The 17099-nt window shown below is 36.2% G+C and overlaps 1 protein-coding gene across 7 annotated transcripts; it reads left to right on the forward strand.

The window, feature by feature from the left end:
- The first annotated feature begins 821 nt into the window (after positions 1-821).
- Positions 822-9909, forward strand: LOC116176028 (POU domain, class 6, transcription factor 1). Of its 7 annotated transcripts, XR_004146407.1 has the most exons (12): positions 822-997; positions 1049-1192; positions 1242-1436; positions 1485-1646; positions 1701-2186; positions 2517-2697; positions 2872-2928; positions 3148-3231; positions 8699-8847; positions 8895-9008; positions 9186-9269; positions 9556-9905. XR_004146407.1 is itself a non-coding variant. In XM_031494457.1 (11 exons), the coding sequence occupies exons 1-11, from the start codon at positions 868-870 to the stop codon at positions 9200-9202; spliced, it is 1719 nt and encodes a 572-aa protein (XP_031350317.1). In that variant the 5' UTR covers positions 822-867; the 3' UTR covers positions 9203-9908. The 7 variants fall into 7 exon arrangements, 6 of the variants coding, with proteins under 6 accessions (XP_031350317.1, XP_031350319.1, XP_031350322.1 ...); XM_031494457.1 differs by having other exon boundaries at positions 9186-9908; XM_031494459.1 differs by having other exon boundaries at positions 8711-8847; positions 9186-9908.
- The last annotated feature ends 7190 nt before the right edge of the window (positions 9910-17099 follow it).

The following is a 17099-nucleotide window of genomic DNA, read 5'->3' on the forward strand; positions in this document are numbered from 1 at the left end:
GTACATCTGTGATAATACGTTCTTCAAATTGTTCTGCACTAACAAATATTATGGTACTATCTCCTCCCCCTCCCCAGCATTACCAAGGGGTAGCGTTACATTGTATAATTATGGCGATATCTCAGGGATCAATTTGGTCCAAACTTTTTGAAGGAACATGGAACCATTGTGATACAAGTATTCTTACGAAAATGAAAAAAAAACCAAATGATGCTAAATTATAACTATAATTCTAAAGAAGGACATCAGTAAACAGAAACAAGTACAAAATTGTTAATGCATTTAAGTGAAGAAGTAATTTAGAAATAAGGCTTCATGGGTTGTATTTAATTCTCTTAAACGAATTAAGATTTTAGACTGTGTAATTTAGTAAAACGTAACTGCTTGAGTAGCTCGCCGTCAACATTTGCTGAAAACATTTGCGCTAATTTCTTTGTTTATTTCTAGGACGAACAATAATTATCCTCGAGACAGCGCCTTTAAATAACTAATTACAGACTGACTTAATCACTAATCAGTAATGAGCACTTGTTCTTAGAAAATATTCTGAGCAATGCCCCAATGTACATATTTTAATCGAGTAGTGTAGGTAAAGAGAGCTGCTTTGCTTTTATTTGCATATTAATTAACTCAGATTTACCGATACTACCTTGTAATAGAATAAATTAAGTTATTAACTTTCAAATAAATCTTACTTCTTTCACATTGTATCCATAAATGTAAATAAAGCTCCGTTAATTATCTGTGTCTAATGAAGGGTTTAATAAAATAACTTCTTTAGTGGTTTTACGCACATGGCGCTAATGCTATCTTTGTTTTCAGGACAGTGACAGAGAAAGCAGTATTAGCTCGCCCGAACCAGGCTCTATGATGGGAATGGACGGAGACACAGATTACTATAGACCCCAGAAACTAATTCAAAATTGTATAGATTCAAGTCAAAAAGAACATCGGATATCACCGCCAATCACCTCAACGGCTCACCTCAATGGAACCAGTATGACTTTCTGCAAGTGTAAGTTGCATTTTGTAACTCTTTATGTTGCAGTGGCTGGATTTTCCTTTCAAAATTATCAAAACTTGGCTTCCATGCAGCAAACTCTTCCACAGGCAGCTTCTTTAACGAGTGATATGGCTTCCGCCTCAAGTCCAGTGGCAAATGCACCTCTTAATCTAAGCGTAAACGCCACAGGTATATTGAGTACTCAAACGAACCGTTTTACAATCGGTTCCAATTTTAGCGACAAATTGTGGTAAAAATTCTCCCTTGGATAACAGTCTATTATGTGGCACTCTTCCCTCGCAACAGAACAGTTCAACTTTACCTTCTTCTCTAGCATCGCAGCAACCGGCTCCGATGCCTCAATTTATTTTGGCATCCGGCCAATTGGTACAGGGCATCCAAGGGGCGCAGCTACTCATTCCTACTTCCCAAGGTATACAAATTGGCCACCTTCATAGCACTTTTAATTATTCTGTTTCAGGTTTAGCCACGCAGACAATCTTAACAATTCCGGTGAACCATGTAAATAGCAGTGATCAAATGGTTAATTTAGCTTTAAGTAATGGACAGGTCGTCACAACATCCTTAGCAAACTTACAAAGCATGGCACAAACGAACTTGCTTAACCAACCAAATAATTCGGGTAGGTTTATTGAAATGTTAACGGAACGAGGAAATAACCCACAGTTCTCCGTAGCAGCGACAACAAACGGCAATATTACTCCAAGTTTACTTAATCCGACAGCACTATCGCACCTGATCGCAAACGGATCCGCTCAACAGTTCCTCCAAACCTTACCTCAAATGTTGAGCAGCCCGCATCCCACCAACCAATCGGCTCTGATAAACCCGTTAACCCCCAACTTACTTCCAACTCCATCCCCCATACTTCCAACGCCTCCAACTCAATCGTCCTCGCAGCCCGTTCACAGAAATCACCTGATCAACCAAATAAATCCAAACCAGTACGATAGTAAGGTCCACCAAGCCAACATACCCAGAGGTAGCTCATCGCCAACGGCCGGCAACTGCATAAATCGGGCACCGACAAGCAACGGCGACCTCTCGATAGCATCGCACGGCTCAAACTCTAGTCAAAGCTTAAAAAGATCTCCGTCCTCTCTGAGCTTATCGCCGAGCTGCAATGATAATTCAACGGCGGATTTATTAGTAGACTCCCCGAGTAAGTAGACATGAAAACCTCATTGTTGGTTTACAATTTACAAGTGCCTCCTCTAATAGAATGAAAGAATTTATCTCCATTACTCTTTTATTATGGTAATAACAACTTTATAGCGTTCTATTGGCTTAATTAATATGACTACAAATGATTAATTGTGGAATATTGTATCACAAACAGTTGTAGAAGATTACTATTTAATTATTATTGATGCTTTTTATGTAATTTAATTAGTTGTCTATTAAGTTAATTACCTTCATTTTTATTAAGACCAATCATTACAATTACGCAATTAGGGAGACGGATGGATAGTAACGCACAATTTTCTTACAGATCAGCCAACAATAAATCAAACTAACAGTAACGTTGTTGACGGAATAAATTTAGACGAGATTAAGGAATTTGCTAAAGCATTTAAACTTAGAAGACTTTCCTTAGGATTAACGCAAACTCAAGTAGGGCAAGCTTTAAGTGTTACCGAAGGCCCGGCGTACAGTCAAAGCGCTATCTGCAGGTAATCTTTCATTTTATTACTAACGCAAAATCGGTGCGCCAGGACATTGAACATACAGTGTGTCGGTGACAAACAGCGCAAATGTCCCACTCCGTCTACTGAGGATTGAAGACAGATGCGCCGTTTGTTGCAAATTAACTAACAATACGTGAGTAATAGTTGATTTGTTCCCAGTGCCCTGGCCTCTCAGATGATTGCCGCCGCGCAGCTTTCCTCTCAGCAGCAAGCCATGTATGTCACATTTAATTAATCCTACTTTTACTGCACAAAATTTCACTAATCTCTTATGTTGTAAGCTATTGTTGTGTAGCCAGGGCACTGGCATATTTTCTTTTGGTAATTTACAATTCAAATTTTGTTTCAAAACGTTTCTATCAAGGGTTGATATGTCAGTGTCCTGTGCCATTCATTCATTCTTTCACTACATCTAATTACGTCCGTTACCTCTAGGTTTGAAAAATTAGATATTACGCCCAAAAGTGCGCAGAAAATTAAACCTGTTTTGGAGAGATGGATGAAGGAAGCTGAGGAAAGGTGAGTTTCATTACACGTGTTCAAATTTTAATTTTTCAACATTTTCCTCCTAAATGTGGCGAAAACACCACTGGATATTCAAATAAAACAATTTTCAATAAACACCAACCAAAAAGCACAAAAAGACTTAATTAAAACGAAAGCATTCGCTTATGAGGACAAGTTTGGTGTCAAAGCGTGTTCGTTGTGCTTTTTTGGTGTTTGTTGCAAAGAGCAGTTAGAAGTTTCTTCTTGAATTGTCCAAGAAATCCTTATTGTTAATCATAGCCTTTAAATGGCCCAGGCGTTAACCTAGTACCTATACGAAATAGAGATTTAGCTGCATTAATCGGGACCAAATCAAGGAACAACAAATGTGTTTATCATTGCAGAGTTTAATTGTGTTAAAGAAAGTAATTCATCGACGTTAATGCTATTTGAGCTTTGGGCGCCATACCTGCTAATTTAAGAAAAAAATTTATTTAAAATGAATTTATTGATTCAATTCAGCTCGTAATTCCCCTAATAACCATACGCGACAGTCTCTGAATGATAGATTATCCATAAGGCACAATATTTTACAGGCCCGTAACCAGGGGGTGGCCCAGCCCCTACTACACCACAGTATGGTCTGGCCTCGTCTATACAATGTATGGTTTATTTTTCTGTCTTGGAGAGGATAAATAAACCTTAAAGGATAGCAATGACACATCAAAGGTTGCCCAATTTGTCATTCCTAGCCTTTGAAAAAGAAAGAACACAAAAAGTTGATTTGCAGAAGGTACTCCAGTAAATTAATAACTTGAAAAATAAAAAATTACAGTTATTTTGAATACAAACTTCGTTATCAATGTCTTAAGCCCCACCTAGAAAACTGTTTGCCACCTCTCCTACTTTATCCTGGGGCGGGCCCGATTTACGGCTTGAGGCCCTAAACGGTATAGTAATGAAGACATAGGATTCCGCCTGCTACAGGAATCGATGGGTCTAATAAAACCTAACAAGAATATGTTATAGTAGTTTTCGCACATCATCGGTATATTACATCCGAATTATGTATGTTTACATAGTATCTGCAATTGATAGAACAGAATAAGCAGGTATGTAGGAAGCCATACGAACAGTGCTGCATTGTCGTTGGTCTACTGTAGATTGTAGAAGATCGTTGGTGTAATGGGTATACTAACCACAATGCAGCACTATGCGTATGGTTTCCTACATACTTATTCTACTCTATCGATTGCAGATACTATGTAAACATTGTAATTCACCGATGACATGCGTGCAAACGTAGGAAAATGCTCTTGTTTCAAACATTTTATTGTTCTGATAATGACACTAATTGAGTCATTTAAAGTTTGGCAAAAAATTTCCGTTGAGTTAGTCCCGTGTGTGTGGAAAATTAAATGAGGTGAATTTATTTTTTCATTGTATGTTCTAGATTAGTGAAGTAAATCAGAAAACTTACAAAGAAAGAGCCATCTGACTTATCTTTAAGGAGGAAAAATGCGTCTGATGGCAAGTTTTGAACTCATTTTTTCAACTTCCAAACATGTTTTCCATGTCTTCTTTTTTAAATTTTAATATTCATTTTTTTGTGTAAAAAAAGTGAAACGTATTGTAAATTCACTGCACTGGTTAAATTGCGAAGCAAGTTCGTGGTGGTCCAACGTAAGGAAGACGGATAAAGTAGGTTTAGTCTATCACACTCAAGTGTATTTATTTCCAAAAGCAGGGCATACAGTAATAGATACAAAAATATGTCCCACATACACACAAAAAACAAATCATTTCAATGAAGCAAATTTTGCGTTGACCGAAGCACATATATGTTTGGATAGGGCCAACTACATGTGTATTTCAGTCTAAGTGACAATATATTTAGGCTATGATGCAAATTTTTATTAACTCAGACACAAATCAAATTGATTTAACCTATTCTTTCTGCTAACCTCGCAATTTATTTGGTTTAAATACATTGCGCCTAAATTGCAAGTATCGACGTGTTTGAATTAAAAACCATATTCTAGATCAAAATTTAAAAATATTTAAGGTAAATATATCATTTAAATATTGTGCTGTTAAGGGGAATTTCCGTAATATCCACAATATCACAAATTAAATACATAATAAAAATGCAATATGAATATAATTCATTTATTCAGAACTTTTTAGAAACAAATCAGAACCCAGTCATAACGTACGGGGTTTTTGGTATCTAGAGGGCCAAAATCGTAATTTTTAAGATTTTTATTTTCATACAACCTTTTATTTTGGCTCCCCATAGTTACCGGGCACCCTATGTACAAGAAATAGATATAGGTAAGTATAAAAACTTAAAAATATAAAATTCCACATGTGATAAAGGAATAAGAACTTACAAAATATTCTCTCAGAAGTACACCTACATAAAAACGGCAGGTAACTTAAAAATATAAAACAAAACCAAAACACTCAGGATGAAACGCACTATCTACGCACTTGCAAGAAATTTTTTCGGTGTCGCAACGCAAAACTTCGAACGTGTAAAGAGCAACCGAGTCGAATTTACGACATGTTTTTATTGGAGGGGGAAATATTTATGCACCCATGCGATGCGATTGAAATGAATTCATTTCATTCCAGAGATTTATTTAGTTACTTGACTCAAAACGTCAAGTTTTTTATATTAAATACAGGAAAAGTTAAATTCATGTACTGGTTTATTATGTTACACAAATGAACAACATGTTTAAGCGAATTGTGTGGATATTTATGTGAAACTCCTCAAAGCAAATTGCTTGAGTCAAATATAATATTTTTGAATCAAAGTTAATCCAAGTCAAATATTTTGTGACGAAACATCAATTACATCGATTTATTTGAGTCAAAATAATTATTTTTGATTTAAATCCAATTTGATTATTTTAAATTAGTCTTTACTTCTTTTAAAGAAATACGAGTCAAATACATGATGAATTTGTCGTTAAAGTACGATTTTTTTCTGTGTAGCATTCGGTATGTTATATATGTATATATGTACCTTTTAAGTCCAAAATGTGCAGGGAACCCTATGTATCTTATGTACACACTATGTACGTTCATTATGGACATGGACATAGTAGGGTATTTTATGTTCAGTATGACTATTCTATAAATATACGTTTTGGATGTGATATGGATCTTCAGGTACACAAAGTACATAACATATATGCCTTTTAAATCCAAAACATACATGCAGTATCACGTACTTTGCATTATCTTATGTATATTAAAAATAGGTACACCTGGTCATATACCCTACATCATCTCTAGATGATAGGTATTCTATGTATATACATGGTATATAGATAGGTACCATCGTTAGCCTCGCGTTTTCTGTGAATTACGGCGATGAATAATAAATTGCATATTGCAAATACAGTCCATTTTTGTAAAATTGACAGTGTTATTCGGAGTTAAAATGTAACATAAATAAAATAAGCAGGGACAAGACTATCTGACTACTACCTACTTTGGTTTGCCACTTGTTCGACAAATCACATTTTTAGTGCATTTTTTGTTTAAAAAAAAGTGCTATGGTCGGCGCATTGTTCCTCCGTCCGTTCATCCGGCCGGACCCCCATCTTTCTGATCTGACGGAAATGCCAACTACCTCCTTCCTTCATGACTTTCTATCGAGATTGTTTATAATTATTCAAACCTGTATGAGCGTATATTCAAGAGCAGAATAATGTCTCGAAAACAAGTGTTGTAAAGGTGCCATGTTGGAAAACGATCTGCAATTAAAATGTTAAGGTTTTTTTTAAATATCTTACATTAATTAAAATTGAAAATTATTAAAAGTTGTAAACCGCAAATTAATAATAGACAATTTAAAAATCAAAAACCATACACGAACAATTTTTTTAACAAAATAATTGAAACAACGATTTATAGAACCGTGCAAGTGCAAGTAACGATGCAATCTGATCCTATAATCGCTCACAACGTGTTACTCGCGAACCGAATTGCACTCTATTCATTGAAAGAAGTTCCTTGTTATATTATTTAAATTTTCAGAAACAAAACGGAAATAATTCACCACTTCTACCTAACTAAATTATTTAACTTGAGTTGCCAAACTTCAATATGTAAAATTAAAACGTTACGCTACGATTAACTGTCTAATACTAACTAAACCTTAGTTCACGCTACATATTTCATTATAAGTATCTCTTATCTAACTGACAGATCTCTCATATTAAGCTACGGTAACAACAAATAATGTTTTTGTATTTGCGTTACTATTATTATTCACCCAATCAGACAATGAAGTCCGCGGACAAAGTATGTACCCCTTTGGAGTGAACATTAATTAACAACCCATTCCTTATTTAATTCAAATTCTTTATTGCCTTAATTCTTGCTTTATAAACAATTTTTCGTTTCTATTTCTTTTACACCACTTTTTAGTTTTGTATTGAGTTTTATCATATTTCTCTGATTTCAATGACTGATTAAACGATTAGTGCGTATCATAGAACAAGAGGCAACAAACATGCCTTTTCTCCAAAAACAACAATGCTAATAGTAACACAATATTTATCCCCCTCTGCTTAAAGTTGAAATTAAATATTGTGTAAGCTCCAGTCACTAACTTTGTTCATGCACTTGGTTTTCGTTATCTCTCCTCATCTATAACCTTTATTTTCTTAAAAAAATCTCTCTCTTTACCCTCAAATTATTTTGCACCCTACTCATCACTTGCAAAATTATCATTTTCTGGTGTCCTAATATTTTTCCTTTACTAACTTTCTCTGGATCGTTAGTAAAACCTATTTATACGTGCCTTGTTTAAATTAATTTTTACTAATCTTCTTGATGTAGTGCTCCATTTTGTTATTTGGAAATTATATATTGAAAGGTATGAAAGCGGTTGAAAGAAATATCTTTATGTTCTACCTCTACATTTCTTTTCATCTTTTTATTTTTATCATTTTCTCTTGCTTTATTTTCGTTATACTTTGATCTGCGTTTTAGAAACAATCATAGGTACCTTTCATTTCCTTGAGTTTTTGTTACAATCACCTTTTATGGCACCATTTCTGTTTTTGTACAGTCTTTTTTATCATTGTAATAAAATTGAAGCACTTGCGAGATTCGTCTTTTCTCGTGTATATAAATTTATTCACCATTCGCGTAAGAATATGTAGAATTTTTCCACTACTTAGCAATAACAACATAATTTCGGGCATCCCAAGACTAATTTACGTATACTGCGTGCGTGCAGTTATTTCCCAGATGTAGTCAAAATACCACAACCAGGTAAAGGCTCCTCAGAAATGCTAATAAAATGTTAATTTAATTCAATTTAACAATTTAGAAGAAATAGTTTTTTATTATACATAATTATGGGAAATTACGACTAAACAATTTGTTCCGAATTTTAATTGCCGACAGCCTCATAAATATTAATTAGATATTCCGCCATTGGTACAAGGAACACGATTATTAAATAACGCAACAGTTTTTATTCCAGATATAAAAGTGGACAGAACCATTTGACAGATTTTATTGGAGTTGAGCCGTCGAAGAAACGAAAAAGAAGGACGTCGTTTACCCCACAAGCGCTCGAGCTACTTAACGCACATTTTGAAAGAAATACGCATCCTTCAGGTTAGTTCTCGGGCAAAAAGTTTGATTAAAACTGACGCTCTGATTAGGTACGGAAATCACCGGACTGGCACATCAGCTGGGCTACGAGAGGGAGGTTATAAGGATATGGTTTTGTAATAAAAGGCAAGCACTCAAAAATACGGTCCGAATGATGTCGAAAGGTATGGTATAAATGAAGCCTGTGATTTGGACCTTTTATTTTTGATATGCCCAGTAGTGTAGTTGTAGACTGAGACTAATTTAAGTGATTAAGCCATATTAAATTCAACGTAATTACCTAAATTATACAAATTGTGATGAATTTAATAGCAATTCTGATTGAATGTATACGTTTTCAGAAAATTACTATCATTGAATCTAATGATAAATCAACAAATGACCAAAATGTGTGATGTCTATGCCAGCTACAATCTATTGTAACATAGAAAATAAATGCAATTTGTACATTTCCACCTAAATTAAGAAGATTTACATTCAAGGTAGAACTCATTATCTTAATTGCATTTTAATTACATCATTAATATTGTGGCTATATTAGGAGTCCTGTGTTATTATTTTAATTGACCTCCGTCGACCTTTTGTTAAAACAATCACTCACTCATTTGTGTTTGTTTAACTGATTTTAATGCAAAAAAATAACTGTATTGTGATATGGCCTCATCCATTTATTAACTGGATCTTCCAATATTTATTTTTCATTTTTTCTATTGCGTATTATAAAATATCTACTAAATCTACTTATACTTGTAAGCGTTATTTATTTTATTTGTTTTTCTTTTCGTATTTATTATAATATTAAGTAGAGGATTTTAAATCCTTGAATGAAACCAAAGTTCCTATTAGTGAGTAAGAGTAAATGTTGTAAATATTAGATATCTAAATTTTTAGGATATGTCTTCTCTAAAGTCTGTGTCAGATAGAATAGTTGCGAATTATTACTAGCGATACCTCGATATAGTGTGAATGACAAATTGTAAATGTTCTTGTGATGTAGCTGTATTAAAGAGTAAACAATCATTGTGCTAAGTAAAACGTTTAATAAGAAACTATCGTGTTCTCTCAATCCCTTGTTGTTGTTCTTGTTCCGGGGCTGTCCTACGCCGTATAAGATCACACCACAATGAAAAACCTTAAACTGGACGACTAGTAGTGGTACAGGCAATAGCGTTCATTTTCCTTCTGAAACATGCGCTAAAAACAAGTTTGCTCTATGTTGACTGGACTCGAGGAGTAAGTATGAACAGACGATCCGCGCACTAAGGTCTAAAAGCCGTCTTACACTGTACAATTTCTTGCACAAGATATATTGCACAAATTAAATTGCATAGTATCATACAGGAAATTGCATGCAAAATTACATTGCAACAAGTTATTGCATCAAAAATAGAACAGGTGCTATTTTTTTATGCAAGTTTCAATGCAATTTTATAATGCGCGTGTGCCGCGCCTTGAACATGTGTTTTCAGATCAGCTGTTTGGCGTTTTTGTTTGACAAAATGTCAATTCCTTCATTTAATTATTTGTGCTTCATTTCTTGCACAAGAAATTGTGCAATTTCTTGCGCAACAAATTGCATAGTGTAAGACGGCTTTTATCTTAGATTTGCAGTACTTAACTGGCCTGTTACCTAAAACGAGCATATCTACAAATTTTTATTAATTTTGTTTTATTTAATACTAGAAATACCAGCCCCCACGGGTTTGTGTGACATCCTACGTCAACGATCAGAAATAGTCTGCCGAAATGTAGAAATATAAAATTAAAAAAATTTGCATCGACCGGGAATCGAACCCGGGCCGCCCGCGTGGCAGCTACAACGAACGACGACTACTACAGGATTTGTTCATTGCAACTGGGATGTCCCATCCAGTAGTTTACCATTGTGCAAGTTCAGCAACTTTACCAATGTCTTCTGCTTAGGTTGTGCAGCGGTGAGTAGGAGGTCAGATCTGAGGGCTTGGTCCATTTCGATTTTCCCTTCCGAGCCTTAGCATTTGGAGTGTAACGTACAACATATCCTCTCAAAAACAAGTTCCTTTTGATCCTTGCTCCAACGTCCGCAGCGGTGACAGATACACTGTCACCGAACAACAGACCATGGACGCTGTAGAATATCCATTTCACCGACGACGATCCAACAACCTACGAACCCGTCCGCACCGAAATTTGTTCCGGAGTTATAAACATATTATCCAAGCAGGACTAGGTGGTAACTGAATCAAGAATCCCAAAAAAACACAGCTCCTGGACTAGACCGAAATTCATGGCATGATTGTAAGGACTACTGTATAGGTTATTTTCCTATCAGTCGAAACACTGGCAAATTGGTGATAACTGCCCCGTGAGTATACTGGTGATCTTCCTAATCTGGTTTCTATCCAGTTTTAGAAGCTTAGAACCACTGTGCCTGGAATTGACTGATCTTTAATCTTGGCCCACACAACGGAGAGAGAAATTCCTACGGTAGGCTATGGCCCGATGAAAACCCAAACATTGCTTTCGCGAGTCATCTAGTTCGCCCCCCATTCCGCTGCTACCCAGATCAAGCCTCCCTATTACTTGCTTCGGTGATATTAGACAGGTCATGCCGGCTAACATCTCAGCCTGAAACACGATGTTATGCTAACCAAAGGAGAGGCTGATGTCAGCTCTCGGTTGATCACCACATATACCCATGAGCGGTTAGGGATCGACTCGTCTGGAAACCACACGAATACCCCAGGTCTGAGGAATGGGCGATCTGAGTTCACCCACTGCTCTCTGTCCAGGAGAGTGACTGTATTCCGCCTTGGCCTTAATAAAACAGCCCGGATCACATCTCTTCTTGCGAGGATGGGATCGGACCTAAGGGTTTCCTCTGCCAGGTCAGTCTGTCCATACGCAGGGTTTACTCGTCCCATTCGTTTAGCCGTATGGAAGCCTTCCGGGCCTCTGCTCTAGAAATGCCTCCATGGGCAAAGTTGGCGTGGTGTTCATGGCTCCAGTGCCTCCAGTGGCTCTCAGGCAGACGAGCCTCTGCACCTTACCTAGCTGCTTCCTGTGGGTTGCCCTACGCATGGCAAGCCACCATGCAAGTACACGTTACAGTATTATTAGTCTTATCACTACACTAGCCGAGGATTCAAGCCCCATGTAGCGGGTGACCCAATAAGACTGTTCCTCGGCCATATCTCGGGAACCGTTCGTCGTATGGCTTAGGGGTAAAAAAATTATTGGGTAAATCGGTTTTGAAGAATCGATGGAAAATATTTTCAAGTTCTAAAAATGACCAACAGAGGGCGTGACTGCCATCTTACATTTTAAAATTGCATTTTCTTTAAATTTCGCATAATAAACTAAACATTATTTTTTCACATTTTTAAAGAGAACCAGTTTATCTATCATTTTCGTAAAAATAAAAACTCAGTTATTTCAAAAACAAAGATCTTGTGGGGCGTTTAAATGTTTTTGCAATAACCTGCTTTAACTTCTTAACGGTTTGACCGATTTCAACAAATTTGGTATCGTTGAAAAGAGCATTCCTTGGGCAACAAGAATCAACCATAGTCATAATCAAATATAGTTGATTTAGTGGAATCCTTCTCCGCCAGGGGGCTATACTTTTGACACTATGATCCAAAATCCTAAAAAAATCAAACGGAATGATATGAGTCTTTCTTTATAAAAAAAGTAGCCAAATAACACCTAAAGAGGCCAGTGAAAACCGTTTTTCAAAATATCGTCCCTAACCTCAAATATTGGGAAAATGAGATTAATTAATTAATGCTTAAATTGTGTCTTATTTTGATTACTATTTGACGTATTTCCGGTATTTGTCGATGGCGCGAAAGATTGTTTGAAAAAGAACCCTAGACTTTTAGGTAGGCCTTGAAAAATTAAACAAATGAAACACGATGCATTAAAAAATAATAACAGCCGTAATTTGTAAATTATTCTGCATTCAGAAAGTGCAGTTTTTTGAATTTGTAATCTTTTCTAAAATGCCGATTTCTAACCTAGAAGCATTTAATATGATGGCGCCGATGGTTCGTGGTCGATTCGGATAACGCAAATAGAAGATGCGGGCAGCGATGGTCGCATTTTGAAAATACTCAAAATATATCGCCAGCATATTAAATGCTTCTTGGGTATAAATCGGCATTTTAGAAAAGATTGCAAATTCAAAAAACTGCACTTTCTGAATGTAAAAACAGCAGAATAATTTACAAGTTACGGCTGTTATTAGGCAATTTATAATGCATCGTGTTTCATTTGTTTAACTTTTCAAGGCCTACCTAAAAGTGTAGGATGCTTTTCTTTCGCGTCATTTTAATTAATTGATTAATTAATTTCATTTTTCCAATATTTGAGGTTAGGAACGAGATTTTGAAAAACGGTTTTCATTGGCCCCTTTGGATGTTATTTGGCTACTTTTTCATAAAGAAAAAATCATATCATTCCATTTGATTTTTAGCGCATTTCCACAAAAATAAAAAAAAAATGCGCTATTGTGGCCACTTTGTCCGTCCGTCCGTCCGTCCGCTAACTTTGCGACGCTACTAGTTTTTTATCTTAAGAGCTATTGTTCTACTTTTTTTGCTATTTGGTTCGTTATGGTGTCGAGTCTTGTACCAAGGAAGGAATTTTTTCTGTACCGCTTACAAAAAAAGTTATTGTAAAAAAACAAAAAAACCGTTTTTTACATGTTCCATAATTTTACACTTTTGCCGTTTATTAACGATCCTAGAGATCGTTTATAATTTTGCATTGCTATCTCTCGCCTGCCGGTTGATCTCTCCGTCTGTTCCTTTGTCTGTCCATCTATCTGTCCGTGTGAACGATAACTTTGTTTAGAAATGTTCGATCGCTTTTACATCTCCGTTAGTTATGAACTGAATTGCATGAAATTCAATATGGGCATAGCTTTAGCCACATAATACGCAATGCCAAAAGTTGAATCGAATCGATTCAAAATTCACAGTGCCCTTTTCGCATCTCGACCATTTATAAGCCGAATTGCAAACTTTTTTACTTATAAAAGTATTTGAATGAAATTTGATACATAGGCACTTGGGATAAAGGAAAATCAAACGCAATTTCAAAATTTGGTTTTGCGCATGCGCAGTGCCAACTTTTTTATTTATGGAAGAATTTAAACGAAATTTGATACATAAGCACTTCGAATAAAGGGAAATCAAACGCCAATTTCAAAATTTGGTTTTGCGCATGCGCAGTGCAAACTTTTTTATTTATGGAAGAATTTAAACGAAATTTGATACATAGGCACTTGGGATAAAGGAAAATCAAACGCCAATTTCAAAATTTGGTTTTGCGCATGCGCAGTCCCAACTTTTTTATTTATGGAAGAATTTAAACGAAATTTGATACATAGGCACTTGGGATAAAGGAAAATCAAACGCCAATTTCAAATTTGGTTTTGCGCATGCGCAGTGCCAACTTTTTTATTTATGGAAGAATTTAAACGAAATTTGATACATAGGCACTTGGGCTAAAGGAAAATCAAACGCCAATTTCAAAATTTAGTTTTGCGCATGCGCAGTGCCAACTTTTTTATTTATGGAAGAATTTAAATGAAATGTGATACATAGGCACTTGGAATAAAGGAAAATCTAGTTTCAAAATTTTATTTTGCGCATGCGCAGTGCCAACTTTTTTATCTATGGAACTATTTAAGTGAAATTTGATACTTAGGCGCTTGGAACAAAGGAAAATCTAACATTAGTTTTAAAATTTAGGTTTGTGCATGCGCAGTTCCAACTTTCTTATTTAGAAAAGCATTGAAATGAAATTCTTCTCATAAACTGAAATTGAAGTAGCACGTCAACAATGGATTGCCCATGTGCAACGTTATCTTTTATATTTGTGGCGATTTTACGATTTTAACAGAAGTTGCATCTTACAAATGGGAAATGAATGCAAGTGGAAATGCGCTTTATGTAAATCGTTTACGATTACTTTTTAACTTGTTTTATTTTTTTAGGGTTTTGAGTCATAGTGTCAAAACTAACCCCCTGGCGGAGAAGGATTCAACTAAATTTACTATATTTTTGATTCTCATTGTCCAAGGAATGCTCTTTTCAACCATACCAAATTTGTTAAAATCGGTCAAACGGTTGAGAAGTTAAAGCAAGTTATTGCAAAAACAATCGAACGCCCCACACCATCTTTGTTTTTGAAATAACTGAGTTTTTGTTTTTATGAAAATGATAGATAAACTGGTTCTCTTTAAAAATGTGAAAACAATTTTTTTAGTTTATGCGAAATTTAAAGAAAATCCAGTTTTAAAATTTAAGATGGCAGTTACGCCCCCTGTTGGTCAATTTTAAAACTTGAAAATATTTTCCAGCGATTCTTCATGACCGATTTACCCAATAATTTTTTTACTCCTAAGTCATATAACGAACGGTTCTCGAGATATGGTCGAGGAACAATCTTATTGGGTTACCCGGTACAGTCATAAGCCCTTCTACATGCCCATAGAAATATGATCTTTTTGCGTATTCGCTCAATGTACCCCCTTACCGGTCCAGCGGGAGTTTATGATGACCTGCTCAGACGCAGTTGACGTCCTCGAAGAGTGAGCCCATCAAGGTCAGCTCTTCTTCTCTTCCTAAATGGAGCAACCTCGGTCTTTTCCGGGTTAACGGCCATGGCTACTGCATCACCTCTGCATGACCTCTTTTACGGTGTTCGGAAACTTTCGAGTTATGACGATCGCGAGATCCTCCGCATATCCTTATGTATACGATCCATCTTCCTTCAGAGTGCGGAGGAACCCGTCTAGCACCAGGCACCACAACAGTAGAGACAACACTCCACCCTGTGGACATCCTCTCTAATGACCGAGGAGCTCATCTCCGTTGTCCCGATTGACGATATAATGACTCTGCTTCCGCACATGGCCCGGATCCATCTTACGATCGAACCATATCAATGCCATCCTTCAGCAGCAGCTTCACTAATAGAATCGAACGTGGTGTTGATAAACGCGATCCTCCTTGCGATCCTATCCAAAGTCTGAGTTCCACCAAGGTGTTCGTTTCTTGAAAAGTCCGCAGTTTACAGCTGTCTTCATAGGCGTCGTTTACTAATGCGACGCCCTCTTTCACCTGCTCTGCTTTCCGACAGAGCAAAGGTGGCTCGTCGAACCGCTCTGACAGTTTCGTCACACAGCCGTCCCCAGTCAGTGGATAGGGAATTCCTAAACCTAGATGACCTGCAGCGAGATGCCAGATTTAATTCGAAAAAAATGTGCCTGTGGTCTGAAAGCGATGATTCATCAGACACCATCCTACTCATCCACCAATGATGTACTAGAACTAGGTTTTCCCCTCCCGTAGTGACGTCGATAAGTCAAGTGACGTCACATGCTGAAACTAAATTCTTTTTCCAAGCGCAAATTTAAAATCTTGGAACTTTTTCATTTGTGGAGGTATTGTAATGATTATTTCGTGTTTTTGTTTCTTCGCCATTCAATCTGATAGTCATGTCCCCCACTACCTCGGGTCGTAATGTTTCATGCGAATTCCTGGAGATTGTGACCAAAGTGGACGTTATGACAAAAAGGAAACGAAGAATTGGATGTTCGGATTTACACCGGTGGCGGTGGGAGATATATTAATAATAATAATAATAATAATAATAATAAATGCCTTTATTCACTAGGAATGGGCGAGGTTCAGCAATGACATGTATGCCATGTGCTGCTCTTCCACCTAACCCGATATAACATATAGAAATTAATATTGATATGGCCACAGATAAAACATAAACATGTAAAAAATTAAAGAAAGAATATCTCCAGTGAACACTAAGGTACATAATTATTTATATACATATATAGGTAGGTATATTATTGGAATTAATGGGACACGAAAACAAGCAAAGATTCAACTGAAGGGAGCAATTAAGTGTATAAAAATTAATTTTTATATAAGAAATGCATTCTCAGCCTTTTTTTTAAAATTAACTTGGCTTAATGTTTTAAAATCAGATGGTATCTTGTTATACAGATGTGCAATTTGGTAACTAAAGGATCTCTTGAAAAATTCATGTTTGTGCGACGGAGAAGTTAATATTCCTCTGTAACGTAAATTCAGATGATGTACATCTGTCCTGAAAGTTATTTTTTTATATAAGTATGCTGGACAAGCATCTTTTATAATTTTGTGATACAAACAAGCAGCATGGAATATCCTGCGATCATTCATGCTTAACCATTTCACCGTTTCCAACGTATGCGAAATGTGACT

Source organism: Photinus pyralis, unplaced genomic scaffold, assembly GCF_008802855.1.
Source record: "Photinus pyralis isolate 1611_PpyrPB1 unplaced genomic scaffold, Ppyr1.3 Ppyr1.4_LG7, whole genome shotgun sequence".
NCBI classification, from domain to species: Eukaryota; Metazoa; Arthropoda; class Insecta; order Coleoptera; family Lampyridae; genus Photinus; species Photinus pyralis.